Source organism: Tinamus guttatus, unplaced genomic scaffold (assembly GCF_059628265.1).
Source record: "Tinamus guttatus ecotype Peru unplaced genomic scaffold, ASM5962826v1 Tinamus_guttatus_pri_ptg000247l, whole genome shotgun sequence".
In the NCBI taxonomy this organism is placed as follows: domain Eukaryota; kingdom Metazoa; phylum Chordata; class Aves; order Tinamiformes; family Tinamidae; genus Tinamus; species Tinamus guttatus.
Window position 1 is genome coordinate 6,098,053 of NW_028288781.1, and position 23,260 is coordinate 6,121,312.

Here is a 23,260-nt window from a genome sequence, read left to right on the forward strand (position 1 = left end):
AATACATACCACCAAGATGTCAGACACATAGTTAGCAATTAAATTTGTGTTACTCTAACACATGAACAGAATATTAAAATGGATTTCTTAGTAGCAAAATTTTTTTTAAAGTTAAAATCTGTGTTTTAAGTTTAAATCTATCAATTCGTATTCTAGATATCATGAACAACATCCACTTACAGACTCAGAATATGCAGAATAACCCACTGTAAACTGAAAAAGTTCCCTAGGAAATATTACATTCCTGTCAGGGTGAATATATGATATTTTCTGAAGATGGAGAACTTGATAAGTTCTGAATACATTCAAGAATAATAAGCTCACTGGAAAATATAACTACTCGTCACTAGTTCATTGTAAAATCCATTAGGTGTAATCTCCAGAAGTAATTGTTCTTATTGCACTTTATTGACAATGTACGCTATCGATTTTTCACACCTTCTATGATTCTTTCATTTGTATTCATGAAACGTCTATCAGCACAGTCTAAATAAATTTGGCAATATAGGCACTAAAATGAATAAATCGATGTGAAGAAACATTAATTTTGCATTATCCTTATTTGTCAGGCAAGCAAACCATAAGGGCTGTAAATGAAGGTCAAAGGTTTTGAAATGGGTCAGAACCCTTGACCTCTAGACCAATACCATTCCCATTAAAAAAGGCTATTTTAAAGTTTTAAGTAGGGGAATTTACTACCAGAAAAGTATCATTTTTAAGGCACCAAGAGCAAGGCTCAATAAAAATGTTCTTCTATTTAACTATACACAAGAAAGTAAGAAAAACACAAAGCTTGAAACAGTGAATGCAATTCTTTCATTACAATTTTAAGTTAGTTCCTTGAGTTCTGGCTTTTCTCTAACCACGGGAATGAGCAGTTCTTAAGGTTTTAGATATTTAAAAATCGCTCTGCATTTAGGAATGTAGAAAGCTCCAAACTGCTAACAATCAGCGTTGCTTTCTTGTTCTTTTCTCAGATTCTTAGTGCTTGTCAAATCAATTAAGTATGACAGGATTTCAAAAGTATTTATCACTCATTTCTTAACCTCTACAAAAAGGAAAAATCCCACTTATCCCAGAGGAGTCAGCATGTCAAGGTGCGGAAATCAATCTGTTTCCATAACCTTAATATTTTGTTGATCGTATTTTCTCTTACAAAAATGACAGCATAGAATTACTTAAGCACACCAAGATCAAGGTTATGTAAATGCTCGACAGCAAGGTAACATAAAACCCTTGGTATCTTTTCTCTTTTACTGAGTAGCTGCAATTACTATGCAAAGATATTTTTTAAAAAATAATCAAAAATCTTTGCATATAATTTCATTACATACAATCTCATTACAATCTCATGTATTTTAGCTATAACTTCTATTTTGCCCAATGACAACAATTTCAGAGAATGTTGATTGCTTAAACCTCACCTGAGAGCAAAGCAGCATCACCAACTCCACAACAGAACTACTGGATTTCATGCACACAAGACCTAGAAAGGAAAAAAGTATTATACTTAAGTGTATACTTACATGTTAACAATTTTTAACACAAGATATTTTAAAGTGCAATAGATTTTGTCTGCAGCAACTTAAGAATCAAGGAAAGATCAATTTTGTACTTTATCAGTACAAATTAAAAGCACGCAAGGAGATCATAAATTCCAAACCTTGCATCTAAAGATGCAGCTAGGAATAAAACATTACCTCTGTTATCCACAGTTTCATAAATGTTTGTGTTTCAAAATGATGAAAAGTGTGGTTAACATATGTTATATTAATCCACTGTATCTACATTTTGTTATTTCTTGAAGGATTGGGTCATTACATATGCAGAGAAGGGAAATGGCTTTATGACCTTTGCTTTCTCCACTGCGCGTACTCCTTTCAGCCCCCAGCTATCAATCAAGTTTCCATTTTGTTTCATGGCAGCAGACATCCCAAACACTCTTATTAGTACTTTGACCCTTAACCCTGCACTAAACCTTAGCAGAAGTGCAAGCAGTAACCCATTATACATTCTCAATTGTTTACAAACTAATTTGACTACTATTATTACTTGTAATTTGCATTTTGTTTTGGATTTGTGTATAAAATACCTGATCGCTTTGTTAGGCCCAAAAATTAGTTCGAGGCATTTATTTTTGTCTGAACAGTCCAAATACTGTCAATAATTTTACTGTATTTCATCATCCAATCTATGAAATATTAATCTCTGTACATAATCTATATCATACTCAACATACTTTGAAAGCAGATTACTATGGTTATGTTTAGACAAGAAAATACAACTAAACAGAATACTTCCCTGACAAATATTTTTTTCAGAAAAAAATCTTTTCTCTTATTAAAAAAAACGGAACAAATTTGCTCAAAAGGTAGCTTCCATTAAAATGTTTATCAACTAAAGTGATGCCCAACAATATATAATCAAAAGCAGAACGTCATCCTTTTCAATCTTATAGAAGACATGAATCACGTCATTTCTTTGTTTTCCTTTACAGCACCAAGAGAAGCAAGCAAGATAAATTCCTTTAATAAACAATTTTAACTCAATGGAGTAAAGTGAAGTATTACTTTTTGTATCAACAGTCATCAGTATGATGACTGTGTGACAGTGTTGACCATATATATTCAGCACTACATACAAGGTGGTACTTCTAATCTAAGGAACAGGTGGTTTCAAAAAAATCTTTAAAAAATATTCATGAAGCAACTGTATCTACAAGCACAAATATTGTTCATGTGCCAATGACCACCTCAAGTCAAGCAAACATGAGCTTCACACATAGGGGTACTGAAAGCTGCAGCATGGTCAGGGCCTAATTCAACTGACTTGTAGCTAGATAAAATCTTAAACATTCACTCCAAAATAAAAAGATAGTGTATAAAGTGGTTTATATGATAATTGAAGTTAAGAAAAATGCAAAAAAAAAAATGGCATTTATTACTAAATTCACACTATTCCAACACACACAACTTTGACAACTACAGTCACTAGTGACTGCATCACATACCTAAACCTTTTGTCCATTTAAAGGCAAACCCATCAACTGAAAGAAAACAACTACAGCTCAATAATCTTTAGCCAGCACCAGGAAGAGCATGATTGTTATTGTGCACTTGAATCTTCAGCTCAGAAGTACCACAGCACACAGTTTGACAGCTTTGAGAAGAATTTCTCTTACCTGTCTTACTGCACTCCAAATGGAAACCAGCAAGACAGGAGCAGGTTCACATGCTCCTGCTAACATACTTCCCAAGGAACTCACTGTCAAAATACAGTCTGTGTACTTACTTCACTTTGACCATGAGGCAGCAGTGTGCTCTCGTGGCCAAGAAGGCCAATGGGATCCTGGGGAGCATTAAGAAGAGCGTCTCCAGCAGGTCGAGGGAGGTGATCCTGCCCCTCTACTCAGCCCTGGTGAGGCCGCATCTGGAGTATTGTGTCCAGTTCTGGGCCCCACAGTACAAGAGGGATGTGGAGCTGCTGGAGAGTCCAGCGCAGGGCTACAAGGATGATCAGGGGCCTGGAACATCTGCCCTATGAGGAGAGGCTGAGGGAGCTGGGCCTGTTCAGCCTGGAGAAGAGAAGGCTGAGAGGGAATCTAATCAGTGTATATAAATACCTCAAGGGAGGGAGTGCAGAGCACGGTGATGGTCTCTTTTCAGTGGTGGCCACTGATAGGACTAGAGGAAATGGCCGGAAACTGAAACACCAAAAATTCCACAGGAACTTAAGGAAAAATTTCTTAACAGTGATGGTGACAGAGCCCTGGAACAGGCTGCCCAGAGAGATTGTGGAGTCTCCTTCTCTGGAGATCTTCAAAACCCGCTTGGATGCAGTCCTGTGCCACATGCTCTAGGTGTCCCTGCGTATGCAGGAGGGTTGGACTAGATGATCTCTAGAGGTCCCTTCCAACCCTAAGCATTCTATGATTCTATACATAACTTTATGTCAAGGGTTGAGCCTGTCACTTAGGAAATATTGTAAAAGTTTTAAGGCTCCCACAGCACATTTCATATATTACCTTCTATGAGATAGTTCCCTGGAGGAGTTGAAAAAGTAAGAAAGAGGCAACCCAGTTGCCAGGAGTTGGCTCCATCTAATGAGATGGTGGAAACTATCAGAAGAGATAGAAGCAAAGAGGTAGCACAAGCAGGGAAAAGAATGGCAGAGAGGAGCAAGCAATGGCAATGATCTCTGGCAGACAAGTAAGGCACAAGGAACCAGAGACAGTGAAATCCAACAAACAGTACTGAGAGAAGGAAGCAGGAAGAAACTCTCTACATTGAAGTCCACATTAAAAATAGACATCGAATCTCCGAGGTAAAACAAAAAATATATGTTTTTCTGGTTGGATACTTACTTGTGCCTTCTATCAGCAACTCCTGACCATGGCTGCCCAAAAGAGTTCGAGAAAGAAAGGGAGCAAAATCCACAAAAATCTCTCTCAAAAGTGGGGCGGCTTTTTCCAAAGCATGTTCAAGTCTATCTGTAATACTAATAAAAATAGATATGATTAACAAGATTAGAAAGCAGTTCCTGAAATTCTGTAGAAGAAATAGTTTTTGACAATGCTTTGTGAGGTGCACAGAATCAATCCCCTAAATGTTATTTTCCCAGATTTTGTGGAGGGATGAAAACCCAGCAACACAGAAATCAGCATACACCACTCCATTAGGTATTGATCATAAACAATGATTATAACATAGATCATAGTATTTCACTATAATGTAGATTGTTATATAACAACATCAATCATTTAAAAAAAAAAAGAACCATCAGCATCACAGCTGTCCAGGTGTTCAACTGGAAGTTACCTCATATTTGAGGCAGAATCCTCAGGTACTGAAGAAACTGCAGGAACTGCAGGCAATTTCGAATTAGATGATCCTCTCCCTACAGGAAAAAGTAATAAACAAACTCATCATATCAGAAAACATGCCAGAGGATGGACAACTGGACCAGAAACTAAAACCTCAAGCTCAATTTCTAGGAAGTTGTCATCAACTGAGAGAGAGATTAGGCAAACCCTACACTTCCCCCTGCCCCTCAATAAAACTCCTACCTATTTACCTTCATATTTACCAGATGTGCCACAAAAATATTTTTAAATTTTGTTCTAACACAACTCTAAGTAATTCAGGGAAGCTTGCAAGGTGTATTGTGGGCGAAGTCATGCTGAAGTGATATCTTCTGCCCTTATCAGCTATAATTCTTTTCTAGCAAATTTAACAGTTACAATCTTAGACACACACACATGCCATATTGAAACATAATCTTTCTTTCTTGATATTCTTGTACTTTAAAACTGATGTAAAATCAAGGGAACACATTTTAAAATATCCTTTCTTGTTATTAGAAGTACTCATCATATTTTAAGTAGCTTACGCAGAAACCCCTTAATTCTCTCTCTAAAATTAAAATGGATTTCTACCAAAATTATGCAGCATGCATAACCAGTGAGGATCTTTCAACATCCTGGTTTACATTTTTGCCACGCAGGGACTCTAACAGAGACAGCTATGATCATATTCTCCTTTGCACTGTCAGCACCATTACCGTGATGGCAGTGGTATAACCTCACTTACGAGTTATTAACTTGGCCACATCAATTATTCAAAGGTTGATAGGGAAGACTGGGTCCCAGGCTTACAAAAACACAGAAAAATAGTGTTATGTCAAATTGACACTACATTAGTCTCATCAGCAGGCTGGGAATCTGTAAATATGTAAATACTAAACTCTGCTATTCCATATATAAAGGGAAATACAACCTCCTACTGCAGTATGGGTAGTATTAGCAATGACAAGGAGGCAACAGGCAAGACAGCTGGAGATTTCACAGATAGTTGCTGCCAGGATAGGAATGGTGAAACTCACAAATCTTATATTGCATTCCAAACTACAGAAGGGAATGAATCTTAGGAGACAGATTACTGTGTATTTCCCAAGAGCATGATTGCTTCTGGGCCATCTGCAATCCTATCTCTTCCCAGGCCAAGGCCTTGTCCTACTCTCTTTCCTCTCACCTCACCAGTTTGAAATGCCCATGTTGCTGGAGAAAGAATGAGGAGAAAAAAAAAAAAAAAGGTAATTAAAAGAAAAGGCATTAAAGAAAAGGATTTAATCACCACAGTTCTCATGCCTGCTTCCCCAGAAATACAGCTATAGAAAAAAATTCCTCATCATCCCATCATTTGGAGCAAGTTCACTGTAATACAACCTTTAGGGAAATAAGCCACAAAGATCTTGAAATTGCCCACCAAAATGTGCCAACTGCAACTTCTCAAAGACTTTCTACTTGACTGAGTAGATAGATTTGTAAAAAGATATCAAAGGATGGATGCCTGACACTACAGCTATTCTTCCTGTCACATTTTAAACTCCTCCAAAACACAGTATTTCCCCAAAGAACATATTTTTTGCAAAAGTTTTTTTTTTCCCTCAAATTTCGTTTCAAATTCAGAGGAGCCACTTTTCTGAAATTAATGATTCAAACCACTGCAGCCAGAACAGCAAGAGGTTTGGCCTTTCTTCTCTTTTCCCATTGGAAAAACATGATTTTGTACATATAATTCATTTATGTCTTCCATAAAGCTTTACTATGAAGCTCTTATTTTGACTTTTGCATAGGATAACAAAAAAAAAATTAAGGTCAAAGCTTTCAAATTAAAGAAAACCCTCTGAACATGCAGAATGTCTTACTATATAAATGCATGTATGCTGCTTCTTATATTTAAAATCTGTGACAGGCAACCCAGTAGTTATTAGGTATGTTAAAAAGTCAACAAAAATACACACAACCTGAAATCCCATCATATCAAATGTATAGTAGAATCAAGAATCATTTTCAATAGTGCAGCACAGTGGCATGCATTTCAAGATTAAATGAGATGAAAATAATTCAATGCATTTTAAGTCACAAGTAAAATATTTGAAGGAAAAATTAAGAAAAAATGAGGGGAAACATCTGTAAGGATAATAAAGGGCATAATGCCCAATGTGAGGCTAATAAAAGCACATGTTCTTAGTCCTGGGTAAACTCCACTGTTTTTTTTTGTTGTTGTTGTTTTTTTTTGTTGTTGTTGTTGTTGTTGTTGTTGTTTTTAGAATGAGGTGAGAAGGAAAGGACATCACTGACAACACAGATAATGATATGACTTCTAGAAATTAGGATTGTGTATAAATCGTGCATAACAAAGATTAGGTTTAAACATAGAAATGCTGAAGCTTTTTAGTTAAATCAACTTTTCAATATAGAAATAGTAGAAAAGCCACTGTTTGAGTTTGACAATAGCATAGGACATGTACCTCTATAAACTGATATTCTATTTGCAGATTATATAAGGGTACTTATGACACAAATTGCTTTATGCTTATCATTAAAGTCTACATTCCAAACTCATATATTTTACCAAAAACGATGAAACTCAGATTTACCATGGCTTGGTATTATACCATTTTTTAGAGGATATTAATGTGCATAGTGATGTTTTGTGAAAACATTTTTTTGAATTTAACTCAAAAGCATTTTGCTTTTGTTTTTTGGTTATTTCTTCATTTAGTATAAAAAATAGAAATACTTCAGTAGCGTATTTTCATCCACAACTCACATGTGGGTAAGTGCGGTAGCTACTTCAAACATGTGGAACTAAACTGACTTATCTCTTCCTTATCCTTTCACTGATAAACTGGCTCCTTCAAACTGACAGTTTTACAGACATTTGCAAGAACATAAAAGAAAATGCAAATAGATCATCTGTCTAGCACCCTTCTAGTGAAAGCTTATTGTTTATTCAAGGTCCCCAAGGGTCTAAACAAATAATGTCTCTAGCAATAAAATATTATTAAAGAAACTCTTTCTTCAAGTCCCTTATGCTTTTTCATATATATTTATACAAAGCACACTGGAAAGACACATGCAAAACATGCTAGACTGTAGTTTTATGGAGATAAGGTAGAAACAAAGCGTTGAATTAAATAACTGTAGCAGTTTAATTTTGTTTAAAAAAAGTAAAATAATGAGCTCATTCGAAAATACACTTCCTGGGCTGGAAGTGTATTATGAAAGACTACCATGAAAGGTTTTACAAGCTAATATAAGGGATCTGTTACATAAACACATCTGTAAGCTAAACCAAACCAGATTCCATGAAACTGGTGCACTTTCTAAAGGGAAGTTGCTCAAAACCTTTTTTTTTTTTTTAAATACTGAAATATTATTAAACCATTTCCACCGCATATCACTAATAACTAGGATAGAAAAGTGTTGTTAGACTTTGCTAACTACCCTAGCTGTAAAGTTGGAGTTGTCTTTGAAATATTTACAGTAGTCCAACTAATTTCTTGGAGGACTTCTGCACTGACAGTATCTCACTTCACACTCACTTTTCATACTTGAGCTTGTCTTCCAGTAACTTACTTTATTGCAAGACTTCAAGATATGGTCACTTATCTATAAAAATCACTTGCAAAACAAGCAAGTGAAAGAGAAAAAAAACATTTCTCCATATGCAGGACGAGAATTCGGGAGTCAAACTCCTTAATCCTTTTATTTTTTCCGTTTAATGATTATTTCCAAGTACTTTCCCAATACCCACCTCCTTTTTCACCTCAGCTTCTGACATGGCCCTGTTTATTACTTTACACAATGGGAACAGAAGATGCTTCAAATCAGGAGCATCTGAAACCCTACTAGCAACTCTGTGAGCCTCAAAGGAAAGACAGAGGAAACTCAAAGAACTCCACTAAACCATCCTACAAGGATATTCCCAGCAGCTCTGCCACTTTCCACAAGTCTTACCTTTCTGAACATTAGCCCTGCCTTTGCAATGGCCTGTCCTGGATATCTTATGTTCAAATCTCTAACTGCATCAAATCTCATGCTCAGCCTATAAATCCCTTCATGGAAGAAACAACTCAACTAATTTCCTTTCTTCAGAAAATCCAGCAAGCCAGACTGTTTGCTCAGTAGCACCCTATATAAGAGGCAAGTGATCAATTCAACAGAGGCCACAGAAGTTTTATTTTCTCCCACTGGTTTGGGGTTCATTGTTTTCCAGGACCTTGCAAGGACTGGACTAGCAATTCCAGCAGACCGGCAACCAGATGTTGGCAATCAGCAACACATCAACCCTGAGTGTGCTGCCCTATCCGGGCCGCAACTAGAAAGTTGCCCATGGATCAGTGGGGGCACTGCCCCAAATTTCCCATGGAATGCCCTTTGCAGACTCACTCCAAACAGGCCCCAGGTTCAGATCACAAGAAGAAGGTTTGTAAACAAGAGCAGCTTTTTGCACTGCAAAATACCCAGTGAATTGAGCTAATAAAGGTGAAGAAATGTCTTCTGCTAAAAGGCCGTGCTGTCTGAGGCAAAAATATGTTTTCACCCTCTTTCAGAGCATCAGAGGAACAGAGTGAGCTTAGATGGTTATCTTTCCAACCTGTCAACACTTTACCTATGACATGCCAAGGCATGTCACATCCACTTGATATGAAGCTCTGTGAGCTTAGGATAAACTTAAGGGTTATCTGGCAAGATACTCACAGACCCTGAGCTACAAGCAAGGCACAACGTTTAAGAAAAAATATTGGGAAGCAGATTGATAAATTCTGAGTGTACATAAATGGGAATGGAAAGCTTGGGAATCATACAGACTGCCCAATGCTTCAACATATGTTCTAAATAAACGAAGCACTTTTGATATCACAACTGCAGGTGGAAGAGAAATCCTGCACTAGATAAAATTTATTCACAAATGATGCTCATATACACAGTACACGTTAAACACTGTCACTTGCTGCTTAATCCCACTTCAATATCCATATCTTGCTTTCATCTCTGCTTTGAAGTGACTCAGGTCTACAGAGTAAAGCATTACATGCAAAAGCTTCTTTATTTAATCAGTTTTAAAAACATATCAAACAAATGCCTATTAAACCCACCTTAAAGAAACCCTTTGAGGTTAGAAAATGGAGCTGAAAGCTTGCTTAAATGTTGCAACATACACAGCCTTGCTTGAAAATGTGGAAAGGACCACAATTTCTATTCACTGTTGAAACCATAGTCTGTTGTTTTTTAAAAGGAATTAATTCACGGTTTTCTTATCAACTAAGGAAACAGGCTAACAGGCATCATATGAGTGCTAGCTGCTGTATCGACTTTCTTCTGTTACATGAAAACAAAAAAATTAGTAAACTAAAATTAGTAAAAAAAAAATTAACAAACATGTGGTTTGAACTTGGCAAAGGACATTTTATTTTTTTTAATAGTAAACTTGACTCTACTTGTCCCTTCATATCAAAAAGTCAGTTATTTTACACAAAAGCATTTCAAGTTAAAATGTGCAATTTATATGTTCAACACAAATAAAAACTACTCCAGTTATGCAGAATTTTTGTTTGTATGCCATTAGTCTACTGAAGAGAAAAAGAAATACAGTCTCACATTTTAATCAGTTTAAGGCATGATTTCATTTATCTCTTCACTTTTTCTTTCAATTAATTAGTTTGCCAGTCTAAACATGTCTACTATTTTTAATCCTGATTAGTTTCTTTTTATGCATATCAGTTCAGATTAGATGTCCATTTTTTTGCCAAATCTCCCAGACATTCTGGAGGTCGCACAGTTAAACTTCATCAGTATTGTTTATTGTCTGGATTTCTTATGCATTTTACAGGTGCAGAAGCACTTTTTTTTTTTTTAACCTATTCGGTAAATCTGAAGTGCTCATCAGATTTGTTCCTACTCAAAGTAGATGACTTCAGGTATTTAATATAAAGAGCTTCTATCTAATTGAGAAAACAGGTAAGAACTTAACACATGAACAATTCTCTTAATCACAATTTCAAAGTATCTGAGGTTTTATTAAAAAAAAAAAAAAAACCACACAGAGCTGTCCAAAGTGAGTATTCCTTAAAGTACTGCAAACACAACTGATTTTCCTTGTCCAAAGGTGACTGACTCCTAAATTAGTACAGAGCTACTGTCTGCAATTTTACAGCCATTTTTTAAAAATCTTTTGCAAAGAAGGGAAGTGGACTATATTTCAATAGCCTTTCTTTCTGATATCACAGACAGGAAACAAATTTATGATTTCCTCAAATGGACAGTTGAGGGCAAAGTCTAGATGTGAGTGGCACATGAGAATGGATTTTTTTCTCCCCCCTCCCTCCTCTTAGTCTTTGCAATTTGTATACAAGATCAGCAAAATCAGAAGCAAAAAGCTCAAACAGTAAAGAGAAACATCTGGCAATCAAGCAAAGATTGAAATTCCCTTGATTAAGATGCAAATCAGTTTGAAGTACTGACATTTAACTTCATGGGTGAAAACAACTGGGACTTAATCATGCCTAAGTAGAAAAGTATGCCTTGGCACAGCATATAAGGTTAAATATCCTACGGAAAGACCAGAAATAATAAGGTTCAAAAGATCGCTTGCTTATAAACTCAACTTTGATGCCCCTGAAAAAACTACCCAAAGCAATTAGTCTGGCATCAAAACTGAAATGGAGGTCAGGCTAAAAGCTACTAGAAGCACATCTGTATAATTTTCATTCCTACTTCACATTAAGGCAAAAGGTCTTGGACACATACTCTGATTTATAAGTTATTTAAAGTAAGTAACAAAAAAGTAGTCTCAAAATATAACCCACTTATACTAAAAACAAGTTAATATAACATAGTATGCCTGCTTTTTAATAACTCACTGAGTAACCTGGAAATTATGACAAATACTGCATTAATAAGATAAGGCCTTTACATTTTGTTCTGCTAGACAGAGGAAAAAAGAATAAAGAAGGCTGAACCAAAATTTATCATCAAATGCAAAATTATTTTTTCCCTCATAAAACTCTTGAAAACAGAAGGTCAATTTTTATTTATATGTATTTGTATGTACAGCATCAAAACTAGGAATAATGAAATGTGTGACAGGGTAAACTGTTAGAAAATATCAAAAAGGATAAGTTGTTATAGTCACAAGCCTAAGTTGTATCATTGCACTAAGTTTAACTTAAAGTCACTTCCATTTTCCTATAAAGTATCTGCTACTGGTCTCTGTTAGAAATAGGGATATCAAGTCCAGGTCTGCAAGTCACTACATGAGGGTGTATGACAAAGATACCTATAAAGGATGCAAAGGTCTCAAAGGCCCTGACTTATTTATTTAGGATATGTTATATCTCACATGCTCCAATAGTAAAAAAGAAAGTGTAAAACACCGTCCTCCTTGAAGATAATAAGACACATTTTCCCCCCCCAAAATATATTTTCCCCCCAATAATCATCAACATTTTTAATATAACAAAGCTTACAGATATGTAAATGCATATAATATACATAAAATATATATTTTAGTATTAGAACTGAAGGGAAGTAAATAACTTCGTTTGAAAAATCATTTTACTCACAGTGTTTTGATATGCAGATAAAATATTGGAAAAAAAATCTTGCCTTCAAGAGTAAATTATACATGAAAGGAAACAAGAGAGGAAGGGTTGGGGTCTAAGTTGTTTCTTTTACCCATACTCACCAGGAGATTCTCCTGCCAAATCTAGGGCCTGGGATGAATCTAACGAAGAAACCACACTGACAGCATTTGCAGGAATACTCATAGCAGCTGTAGAAGAGGATACGGTTGATTTCTTCGGCTGTACAACCACACTCCTATGTGAAAACATAAAGTTAGTAAATACTATGAAGTATAAAAATAACGATTCATATTTACAAATCTAGTGCATGCACTTCTATGTCCTGCAAAAGAATCAACAATCAATGTACTGTTCCTTCCCTGTTGTCTTATGCCATCACCTTTGGCAATCTATCTTAACCTAGAAGACATTTTCTCCTTCCCTCTTTCTTCTCATTCATGGCAAAATATTTAAATATTTCACTTCTATAAAATCATGAACAAAAAATATGTTTAAATAGTTTTTAAACCTTGGTTTCCATGAGATTTACTTTTACATGTCAGACAACTACTTACCAACCATTTATCAACAACTTGCCAAAGTATTTACGATAGTATTTAAAATGAAAACAACAAAGGAAATTTTTAACATTGAGGATTGCCTAGACATCATATTACTTTAGTAGAGTGAAGACTTAATTGAAGTGTATATGATAGTCTAAACACATCAAATGGTATCAGTGTGCACATATTAACATTTACAGAACTTCATAACTACTGCATGAGTTATAGTACATCTGATCAGTCAAGTTTTACAAGTACATAATAAATCAAAATCTTAGGAGTGAAGACAGAATCTCCATTCTTTATATAAGTTAAACTTCAGGCATTATACTCAGTATTATAAATTACATAAAGGAAAAAGATGTAGAGTGTCAAGTTAGGCATGGAGATTTATCTCCTGTGTTACTAAGTCATCTATTTATGCTATATCAATTTCAATTAAAATGTAGTACTTTATTTCAAATACCTAAAAGGCCTTGTTAAGCATACATTAAAGGCATTTTTAATTGCAAGTTAGCTCCATAAACATGCAAAAACCCAGCTAATGAGGTAAAGAGTACAGCTGATATATAATGCACTCCCACAGCAGCGCTTACTTTTAATTACCTGGCTTTAACCATAAGCTGAAAGTCTTCAACATTCAATTTATTTAATCACATCTTTTGTTACAGCACTATAACTACACATTGAAAGTATTCCCTTAATAGCTTTAAATTATTCATTTTTTAAAAAAGGTAACTTAGAAACTTGACCCAAATTCAGGTGTAACTGTAGTAGTCAAACACGTTCTATCAAATATTTCTAAAATAATTTTCGCTAAAATGAAAAAAGTCTGCATTGACTCTCTTCTTCATTTCCAAGCGTGTCACAGGAGCTAGACCATGTTACTGATTAAATCAACCTTCTTAACAGCAGAAGTAGGCAGCTACCATACTTGGAGGCAGTACATGTCATATCATTATAAGGGTGACTGCTAATGTTAACTATATACTAAAAAAATAGAAGCAACAACACCTGAGCCCCAAGTTAAGATATCATGCCTAATCCATGAATTTTGCTCATGTGTTCGTGTCGTGTTCCCTGAAACAGGAACAGCAGACTAAAAAATATTAGTATATTTACACTATATTCTAAATTCTTTCCAACTTATGTACCAATTTTTCACTACCCTGGTATAAAAGACAGATATTTTACACACAACCACATACTCACTGTCTGGAAACTGACTGCGATTCTGGTAGAATACCAAGAAGGTATTCGAGTGCAGGAAATGAATGCAAATTTGCTAAGTACTAGGTATAGATTCACACAGTACTCAGTTTATACCAAACAAACATTTGGACATTTTCCCCAAGTTCAGGGTCCAGTACTGAGGTCTGGGTATGTTCCCTCATGGGATTCCCTCACAGTTCTTGCACTATCAAGCCATCCAGCTCAAGAGTACAGATGAGGATTATTAATTCAAATTGTGCAAACAGATTACAAATGTGCCTCTACTCATGCAGAGACTAGAGAACCTCAATGCATGAGCTAGAAACACTTCTTTGTTCACACACTCAGTTATAGAAAAAAATATCCATTTGGTAATAACACACCCACAACTACATTGCATCAAAGGTGATGCAGGAGAATACTTAGGCACAAATTTGCGTGCCACACGGAAATGGAAATTGTGTGCATATGGTAGTCTCTGTTCAAAACAATAGCTAGCCTATGTTATTACATTAATTTAAAATTGAAAGACATTGGTTAACTTGAGGGCTTAAAAACAAACAAATTTCCAGTCTCTTTTACCTTTAGAAAATCCTGCGTCTCCAGGGTTTAAGGTCATTCAGAATTCTCTCAAATCATCAAATCTGAACTACTTGGTCACTTAAATATCTATGAATGCTATGAGTCTATTAAGAGCCCTAGGAACTATGAACCATCCAGGCAGGCCAGCGCTACACTTCAAGAATATTATATACAAATGGCTGAAATAGCTGAAGGCTAAACTTCTGATTTTAGATAATTTAGACTTTCCTCTCCAGAATGAGAATATGGAAGCAAACATATAAACGTGACCAAGATGGAATTTTAGAAGAGGACAGAATTACTAGAGAAGCTTCTTACACAGCAAATAAGAATTCCATAATTGTACAGGAGCAAAGCTTCTGCAAAGATGAAACTGTTACCTTGACATTCCTCATCCGTAGCTGAGAATTGCTAGAGACCAAAAATTCCCAACATAAGGGTTTTCCATTCTCCAAGCTCTTTCCTGACACAATACTATATATTGTCATTCCTCCCTGTAAACTTATAGTGACCTTCAGTGTGCTTAAGTGTAGCTGCACTGAGGGAGTAGCTTCATCAAGTTGCCAGACCTTTTATAGCTATGCAAGGAGAGGTGCATTACAGGCAAAGAAATTAGAGATGATTTTTCCTGGGCTGCAGCAAATCCAAGTAAATAACCACAATGGTCCCTTTGGCCTTTTAAGAGCTTTTGTACGCTGGTAGAGTTTTGGTAATGCAAGTACAGCTGCTACTCTCATCTTCAATAACTCACTTTCCATCAAGGACCTAAAAAAGGGATTACAGTCTAACACTTCCATTATTATTTTCAGTATCCAAAACTAGCATTCCCTTAAGGAAGGTTATAGATTACAAGCACCAGGAATATAACACTAAGAGCTACAAAGGAGAGCTGCTATTGTGTTATTGTTAATTACACATCATTAGACATCATCATTCTTTTTATACTGGGAGTGTAAAAGGAGGTTGCACTTACACTGAACCACACAGCACAAAGATTCAGCACACTCATGAACACTCTTGGATTCAAGGAATGTCAACAAGTAATTGCCCATTCTCAGCTATGAAGTACAGAAGAACCTATGCTCCATTAGCAGATGTGCACGTGTATTCCATATATTCACCACTATGCTTTGAGCAAGAGATGCTCACTGTTACACTATTTTCTATATCCAAAATTCTACTTCTGAACAGATTTTTTTTTTTAAATAGTGATCTTCAATAGCCAGTTAAAATGATTCAGACTTTCTCAACATAAATCAAAAAAATTGTATTCTTGATGGGGGAAAAAAAGGTGTCTCTCCCTTACAGCAGCATCAGTCTGAGGCATATAGCCACAGGAAATGCCAAAATTGTCCTCAAGAATCCAAATATGCAATGTAAGGACACCTCAAACTCTGAAGGTATTTTCTCTCTCTCTCTCTCTCGCTGCTGGACAGTTGCCATAATCTCCACCCTCAAAAATCTTTTATTTATAGCATAATGTTTACTAATTTGTAATCTTTGCTCTCAACAGTGCAACTGAGCAACATTACCAATAAAAGATTAATTTTTGGAATTTCCATTATTATTTCCACAGTAAAGCTTTGTGATTGCATACAGATTTGTATTTGCCATATACTAAAAAACAAATTAATAGCTTTGAAGCACCAAACATTGGTCATAATTCTTTAAACTCTGAAATTCATACGCTGTTCCTTCTTTGTGGAATAATACGATATTTTCTCCAAACAGTCAAACAGAAATGTAACTGTGTTGAAAAAATACAAATATTTCCTAGATTCCTTTTTCTGTCTCTACCAAAAGTTATTTAAATGCTAATGTAAATAAATGCTATTGGGAGACATATGTGGGACTTGGGGAAAAAAAACAAGATCATTTAAAATAGTAGTAAATACATTACGTGAAAAGATGGTTTATTTAGCATATTGCTTATTAAATTTATTAATTTATCAGTAGAGTCTTATTTTTGTCTCACAAAAAGTAATAGGCTTTCAGCTTTTCTCCTGTTATAGGGGACATTCTTTTTATAGAGTACACAGAGAAGACCAAGTCTCTTTTTGGTAGCCAAACTGGTAAGTGTTGCCTAAAAAGTTAAGTGTTGCTTAGATCATAAAATATTCATAAATAAGTGGCATTACAGTATCTTTCTTCAGACATCCAAAAATAACATATTTCAAAATATCTGTAATCACACATTAATTCCCTCCAGAATGATAACGAACATTAGGCAACTCCCCACTTTGTTAGAGCCACTTGGTCACAAGAAAGAAAACCATCAATAAAATCTATTCCTTCACATTCAAACTATCACACCATTCCAATTAACTGCCCACTTTTCAGCTATGAACTAGAAAAACAGTACCAAAAAACATTAAAGACTTACATCAAGTAACATGACAAAATAACAGAAGTTATTAGTTGCCTCAATAATGTGATTATCTTAGATGTTTTCCTTATCAAATTGGTTTATGAATGTTTCGTGTTTAAAGAGGGAATTTGAGCCTATGAACTGATAGGCACAGGTGAGAACTAGCCAGCATAAATAGATGGCAGCCAGAAGGTCAGTGTGTTATTAGTCCCAATTATGCTGAAGTGGAAGAAGCCTCTGCATTGCAGACGATCATTCATTGCTGGATGAGCACAGATCACGAAGCTGAGCGCTGACTTCCCACGCAGACAAAGCCTTGCACAATAATGAGCTATTCTGCCAAAATCTGTAAGGATTTACTTAGTGAAAAGCTTTCATGTTTTCAGACAACTGATTTTTTTCACTGCCGCAAACAAAATATCTATAAATACTTATCAAAATTTGAGCACATTTTTCCAAAGTATTTATTTTTTGGAAGTTGGCAAGAGTGTCACTATTTTAAAAAGTATTTTAAGTTACAAATTTTCCTTGGGCTTGAGTCAAATACTCCTTATACAACATGGGCCAGGCCAAACTGATGATCTCACTATAATTTAAAAATATGTACACAAACAGTAATTCCTCTTGACATACAAGAATTTATAAGGATTTGACTCTTACCCTTCCATTTTTAGCACTGAACTGCAAGACAGGTTGACAGTTTGCCTGTTTCTCTAGGGGATAAGGGTTTTAACTCAAAAATCAACAGAAGTTAGTCTTGCTCCAGGTTCCCCAAATGATGACTGCTGCAGGGCTCCTTGAGCAAAAGGCCAATAAAGAGGATCAGAGACTTACTTTTACCTCTGCTTTGAGGGGCAGAAAAGAAGCCTGCCATGTCAGTGTCATTCTCTGAGCTCTGCTGTCTACAGATAATATCCGTTCTCCTACCCTCCTCTTGAAATTCCCAAGGAGAAAGGAAGAATAAGAGACCCTCTCAAAAATCAGAGATCAGAGAGTAAGAAGGAAAAAACAAACAAAAACAAGAACCACAGAGATGATGGAATGAATACAAGGCCTTCTCTAACATTCTGTAAGGGCTTAAAAATGAGCTTAACAGGAAGACGACTTGAAACTGCCTCATCATCTCCTTCAGAACATGAGTTTTCAGGGTACTGAGCTTCTCATCACAGCACATGCATCTGGTTCTTGACCTAAAGATTCCCCATTCTCCTATTTTGTCTCTACCTATACCTGGTAATCTGCACTTGTGAACAACAAGATCATTCTTTTCATACTCTAAGGCTGTATCAACAAAGTCTAAACTGCATTCGATCCATACACGAAATGATTCTGATGAAATTTAGCAGAAATACGACATTCAGCCATTAGAGGAGCACACATACCAGACTGGTAAACACATAAACATAGGCTGAGGCAAGCTAAGCTGCTTACAGACAAAAATTCCAAGAAGATAAACAGGCTCCTTAACATATCTCTTCTGCAAGTTACAGGTTTAAGCTCCACAGCGCAACACCACGATTTAAGAGCCTATATTCTGTGCACCCTCAGCATCAACTTCTTATAATGGCGTGAATGTTGGATGTTTCCACAAAGAGCAGTAGGAGCCAGAACTGATCAAGTTTTTATTTTAAATTACACAATAAACACAGCAAGTTATAGGTTATAGGTTTTATTAAACTACTTGAAGAGAAATTGCTGCCTTTTCTCCTGCCTGTTCCACCCTCTGCTTCATAAAAAAAAAAATCACTACCGAATAAGAGAACTGATGTTGTAGGACACTGAAGCTGGACCATTAATTCAGGTCCCCATGGATCCTGAGAAAAGGCCAATGCAAGCCTTGAACTTTATCATGATAAACCCCTGGCACCCACTAATCATGAGATTGCATCTTCACATAAGATAAGAGGAAGTTTTTTGGCATGAGAATGAACACATACACCTAGTTGTTTGCAAAGGCCTGCAACCTGGCAGCCTTTCAGCAAAGTTTCACTCACATAGTTGTTACTGTATACTCTCCAGCTATAGCTGGGAAGTCGATAATCCCTAAGATATGAGGAGAGTTTTGATTTCTGACGCAGCATTCCTGAGATAAATGCAGGATCAGAGAGATGCTTTGAAATTCCCAGAGATTCCCCACTGTGAAGCTGCTACATGGGAACAACTTTTAACAGTGTCTTTAAATTAAAAAAAAAAAAAAAAAAAAGTTACATAGCCAACCCAGAGCTCATGTTTGCCATAAGATGATACATTAAATGCAAACCAGACATAGAAAGTTAGAGTACATCCTAAAATCTCTTCTTCCAGACTTCCCCAATGTATCCTTACTATTTTTGCACACGCCCAGAGATAAAAGCTACTATTTTCAACTCTAATAAATTCTTGTAAAGGCTTTTCTTTTGCTAGTACAACTCCTTCACCCATTTTTCTCCACATGTTATTCCAGAGCATTAACTTATATTTTAAGCAGAACTGCACCCAACCAAGTTACAATCACTTTCAAGTGTTTATGAAACTATTCTACCAAACAGTTCTATTTAAAGTAATATGTATACATTACTCCATCTGGTCTAACTGATTTATTAGCTGGTTGGCAAATACCTTATCATCCATCAACATATTTACTATAGAGGCAATATTGTTCATGTCATTACCAGATTATAATTGATCAAGGATAAGGCTTTTACTTATATACCCATTAAGGGCACTTTTGTCTCCCTGATACACCCACAAAAGTAAGGAAATGAAACATTAAGCCACCTAGAAACACACAGCTGCTGACATATCAGAGGTCACATATAACTGTTGATGGACTAAATATTTTAATACTAGTTTATGACCTTTTCTTCACGTATTTAGCCCCACCTATAAAACATAGGAAAAGTCATAGGAAAGTAACAGCCTCAAGTCATCATTGTAGAACAGCTGAGGCAACTACAGAAACCCCTACAAAAACAGAGAAATGAAAAGTCAAGGCATCTATTTTTCCCATGCCCTCTGCTCCTCCATTCACAAGCAGCCTCCTGTCTAGGACTTTAATCCATGCTCTGCAATCACAGTTTTGAGTGCTCATTTTACATACCTATATATTCCTTCAACTCACTCTTTGCCTTTCTGCATCTGATACAGTTGTTATATCTCTAGGTTAAAGTAAGAGAATATTCTGAACTGTAGTTAAAAAAGAATGGCACTTCAGAGCTGAGAAAAGGAAGAAAAAACACACTGTGATAGTCTGGCAATGGAGGCAAAAGGGGTAAAACGGGAAGTAGTTCAACTTTTCAGTGACTTGTTTTATAATCTTATACTGCAATTGAAGTTTTTTCACATTTGCTCAACTATGCAGAACAGACAAACAGCATAGAACTGCAAGCAGCTGAAGAGCAAGCACAGGATTTTATTAGTGCACATTACCAAAACAAAATCACAGAGTTTCCTCTGATATGGTTTTGTGGCATAAGCTACCTACATCAGGTATGACAACAGCAAGAACCCCATCATCTCATCCAATCAACCTGCTTCACACCAGTTCAAATCAGTAAGATTTTCATGAACAGCACATACCTTCAGTTTTCATATCAGCAACACTTAAAAAAGTCATTCCTAAATCCATCATGTTCTTCTGTGCCTACTCTTCAAATGTCACATGTCATTCTGTGGTTAAAAATCTCTCCCACTCAATAATGAACAACAAGAATTTCCCGAGAAAAAAAACGAGAGCCACGGACTGGAACTGAACGCTATTGACCACTTAGAGCAGGGACAGGCCTTCGGAGGGAGTCCCTAAAAGCACCTGGGAGCAGCAGGGACAGAGGGGCACCACAAGATCTAAGAAAATTCAGTCTCTCCCTGCCTCCATCCTCCTACTGCCTCAGAGTATTTTCTCTTGCTTAGCATCCAGGAACAGAACATAGTACTTAGTTTGAGACAAGCATAAGGAGCACCTTTCAGAGCACACCATACACCATCCCATGATTTGCAGAGAATACCACAATACCTTGCTGATGAACTTGAATGATGTGAAGGATTGTGTCTGTAAATCAATTTATCTTGATTAAATACTAGCCCAAATATTTCGAGAGTTACATTACCTGTCAAAGGAATGGAACTGCACAGGCTGCTCCGCAGCTGCATCACCCAGAGCTCCAAGGAAGGCTGCTGGCAGAAGAGCAGGATCCACAGCAGCCCCATCAGCTGGTGTGCTCACCAGGCTTCGCAGAATGTCCTTCACATTGACATTTTTTGCAGTTGGCACAGAAGCTGCAGCCTTACTGTCGTTAGTTCCTGCCTCACTCCTGCCCTCCTGAGATTTATTTACTTCCAAAGACAGTGTGCTTAGTACCTCACTGATAGCATCTGGACCTGGAATGACTTTCAGAGGTTCTTCACTATCTGAGCTGTTTACTTGACCTGAAGCTGGTTCCTCTCCAAGACCAGAGTCCCTTCTTCGTACAGATGCTGTACTTTCAAAATCTTCAGTGAAGGCTGAAGGTGAAGCACCAAGAGCAGTAGACGGGTTTTCTACAACTTTTCATCACAAACACAGAAAACACATTTTAAATCATTATTAACAGGACCATATCCATCACATTGCTTTAAAAGAGTAACACTGACAGGTGATGAGTGAAATAACAGCTCTACATATTTCCCTTCTTACCTATTTAGAGAGTACTTAATAGTAAGCTTAAGACTTTAATTTCTAGGAAGTCTGAAAAAGCTTCTAATATTCTAAGTGTTAAAAACAAGGAAATGGAAGGTATTGACACAACATGCAAAGAATAAAAACCAAATGATGGCCTGAAGGAAGAGTAGAAAACAAAAAAAAAATAGTTGAACAGTGAAAACAAACATTAAACCCTAAGCAAGGCGGCAGTCCTTCTGAAATAAGCATCCATGAATAAGCATCTCAGTTACTTCACTGAGACCAACCATTCTCTACATTGCTAAAATTTGTGGGTTCTTCTCAAATCAGATAAACGGAAATTGCACACAAGTCCTAAGGCAAATAAGATTACATACTATAATGTTGCTTAAATGGTTAGAATGAGTATATTTTTATACAGTCTCAAATGGATTTCTGCTCTTAAGATACTTAAGTCACGCTAAAAATACTGTACGGCCAAATAACTAACAATTCACCTGTAGCAGAAGCAGGAGTTTCATTACTTCCATTCTCTGATGCCTTGAATGACTGGCTATGACTTGGTGGTCTCCTTTCATTCTGAGGTTCCAGTATATCTCTGTATTTTGAGACCATCAGCACAGAAATAAAATACACTACAGCCAAAGCCAAAAACTGAGCCTGTTTACTATCCTCCTGTAAGGAAAAAAAAAAAAAAAAAAAAGGACACACGCACGCACACAAATTTTCTATTGCAATTTCAGCAGCATGCTTATTTTTCTATAAAGTATGCCCAATGCTACCATAAACAGACTGAGAGTAAGCTGATTATGTTAGCAAAGGAAGAACATTATTCTCTAGTCACAATTTTCCTCATGTATAAAGCAAGGGAATATAACAATTCTATTCAAATGTCACTAATCATTTTCCTCATATAAATATGCCAGGTTTGATGAAAGTTATCTATTCTGTCTAAGTGTTTCAAATTAATGCAGGGAACAGGTCCCCTTTATTTATTAACAGGTGTTTCCTCTGCTGCACTTTTCCTCAAATTTACCAAGATACTACCAGCATTTGCTGTGAAGTACTACCATGCAAGCATACTGGACAAAACTGAAAAAGCATTTCTAAATTATTATGTTTTAATTGAATGAAGTGGAACAAACTCCAGGACCTGAGTTAAAGTTTCATTTCACCTTCAGATTGTACAAGATGGATGGACTCTCTTATGCAGAAGTTAAGCAAAAAAAAAAAAAAAGCATCCATTTGTATTTTTGTGTAATTTTATTGAGTACACTTTGGGATCACAGGAGAACTGAATATTTGGGGCCTCACTGATCAATCAGTTTAAGAAAGTTCTCCTCTTCCTCCATCCCAACTTTTAATAGCCACTCTGGGAGATGATGAAACTTAATTGATATAAAAATAAATATATAAAAAATATAGCTAGGTCTCATCTGTTATGCTCAATAAACAACCTCTCAGCCCCACCAAAATAATTAATCTTTA

At 36.2% G+C, this 23,260-nt stretch overlaps 1 protein-coding gene across 1 annotated transcript in view; it reads right to left on the reverse strand.

Moving 5' to 3' along the window:
- Positions 1 to 23,260, reverse strand: part of LRBA (LPS responsive beige-like anchor protein) — a 356,226-nt gene that overhangs the window by 259,043 nt on the left and 73,923 nt on the right. Inside the window, exons 28-33 of the mRNA XM_088526587.1 lie at positions 22,270 to 22,447; positions 21,222 to 21,657; positions 12,534 to 12,667; positions 4,818 to 4,896; positions 4,364 to 4,497; positions 1,425 to 1,486 (exon numbers count right to left, since the gene is read on the reverse strand). Of these exons, the coding sequence (XP_088382713.1) occupies positions 1,425 to 1,486; positions 4,364 to 4,497; positions 4,818 to 4,896; positions 12,534 to 12,667; positions 21,222 to 21,657; positions 22,270 to 22,447 (1,023 nt within the window). The remainder of the gene's footprint in view (positions 1 to 1,424; positions 1,487 to 4,363; positions 4,498 to 4,817; positions 4,897 to 12,533; positions 12,668 to 21,221; positions 21,658 to 22,269; positions 22,448 to 23,260) is intronic.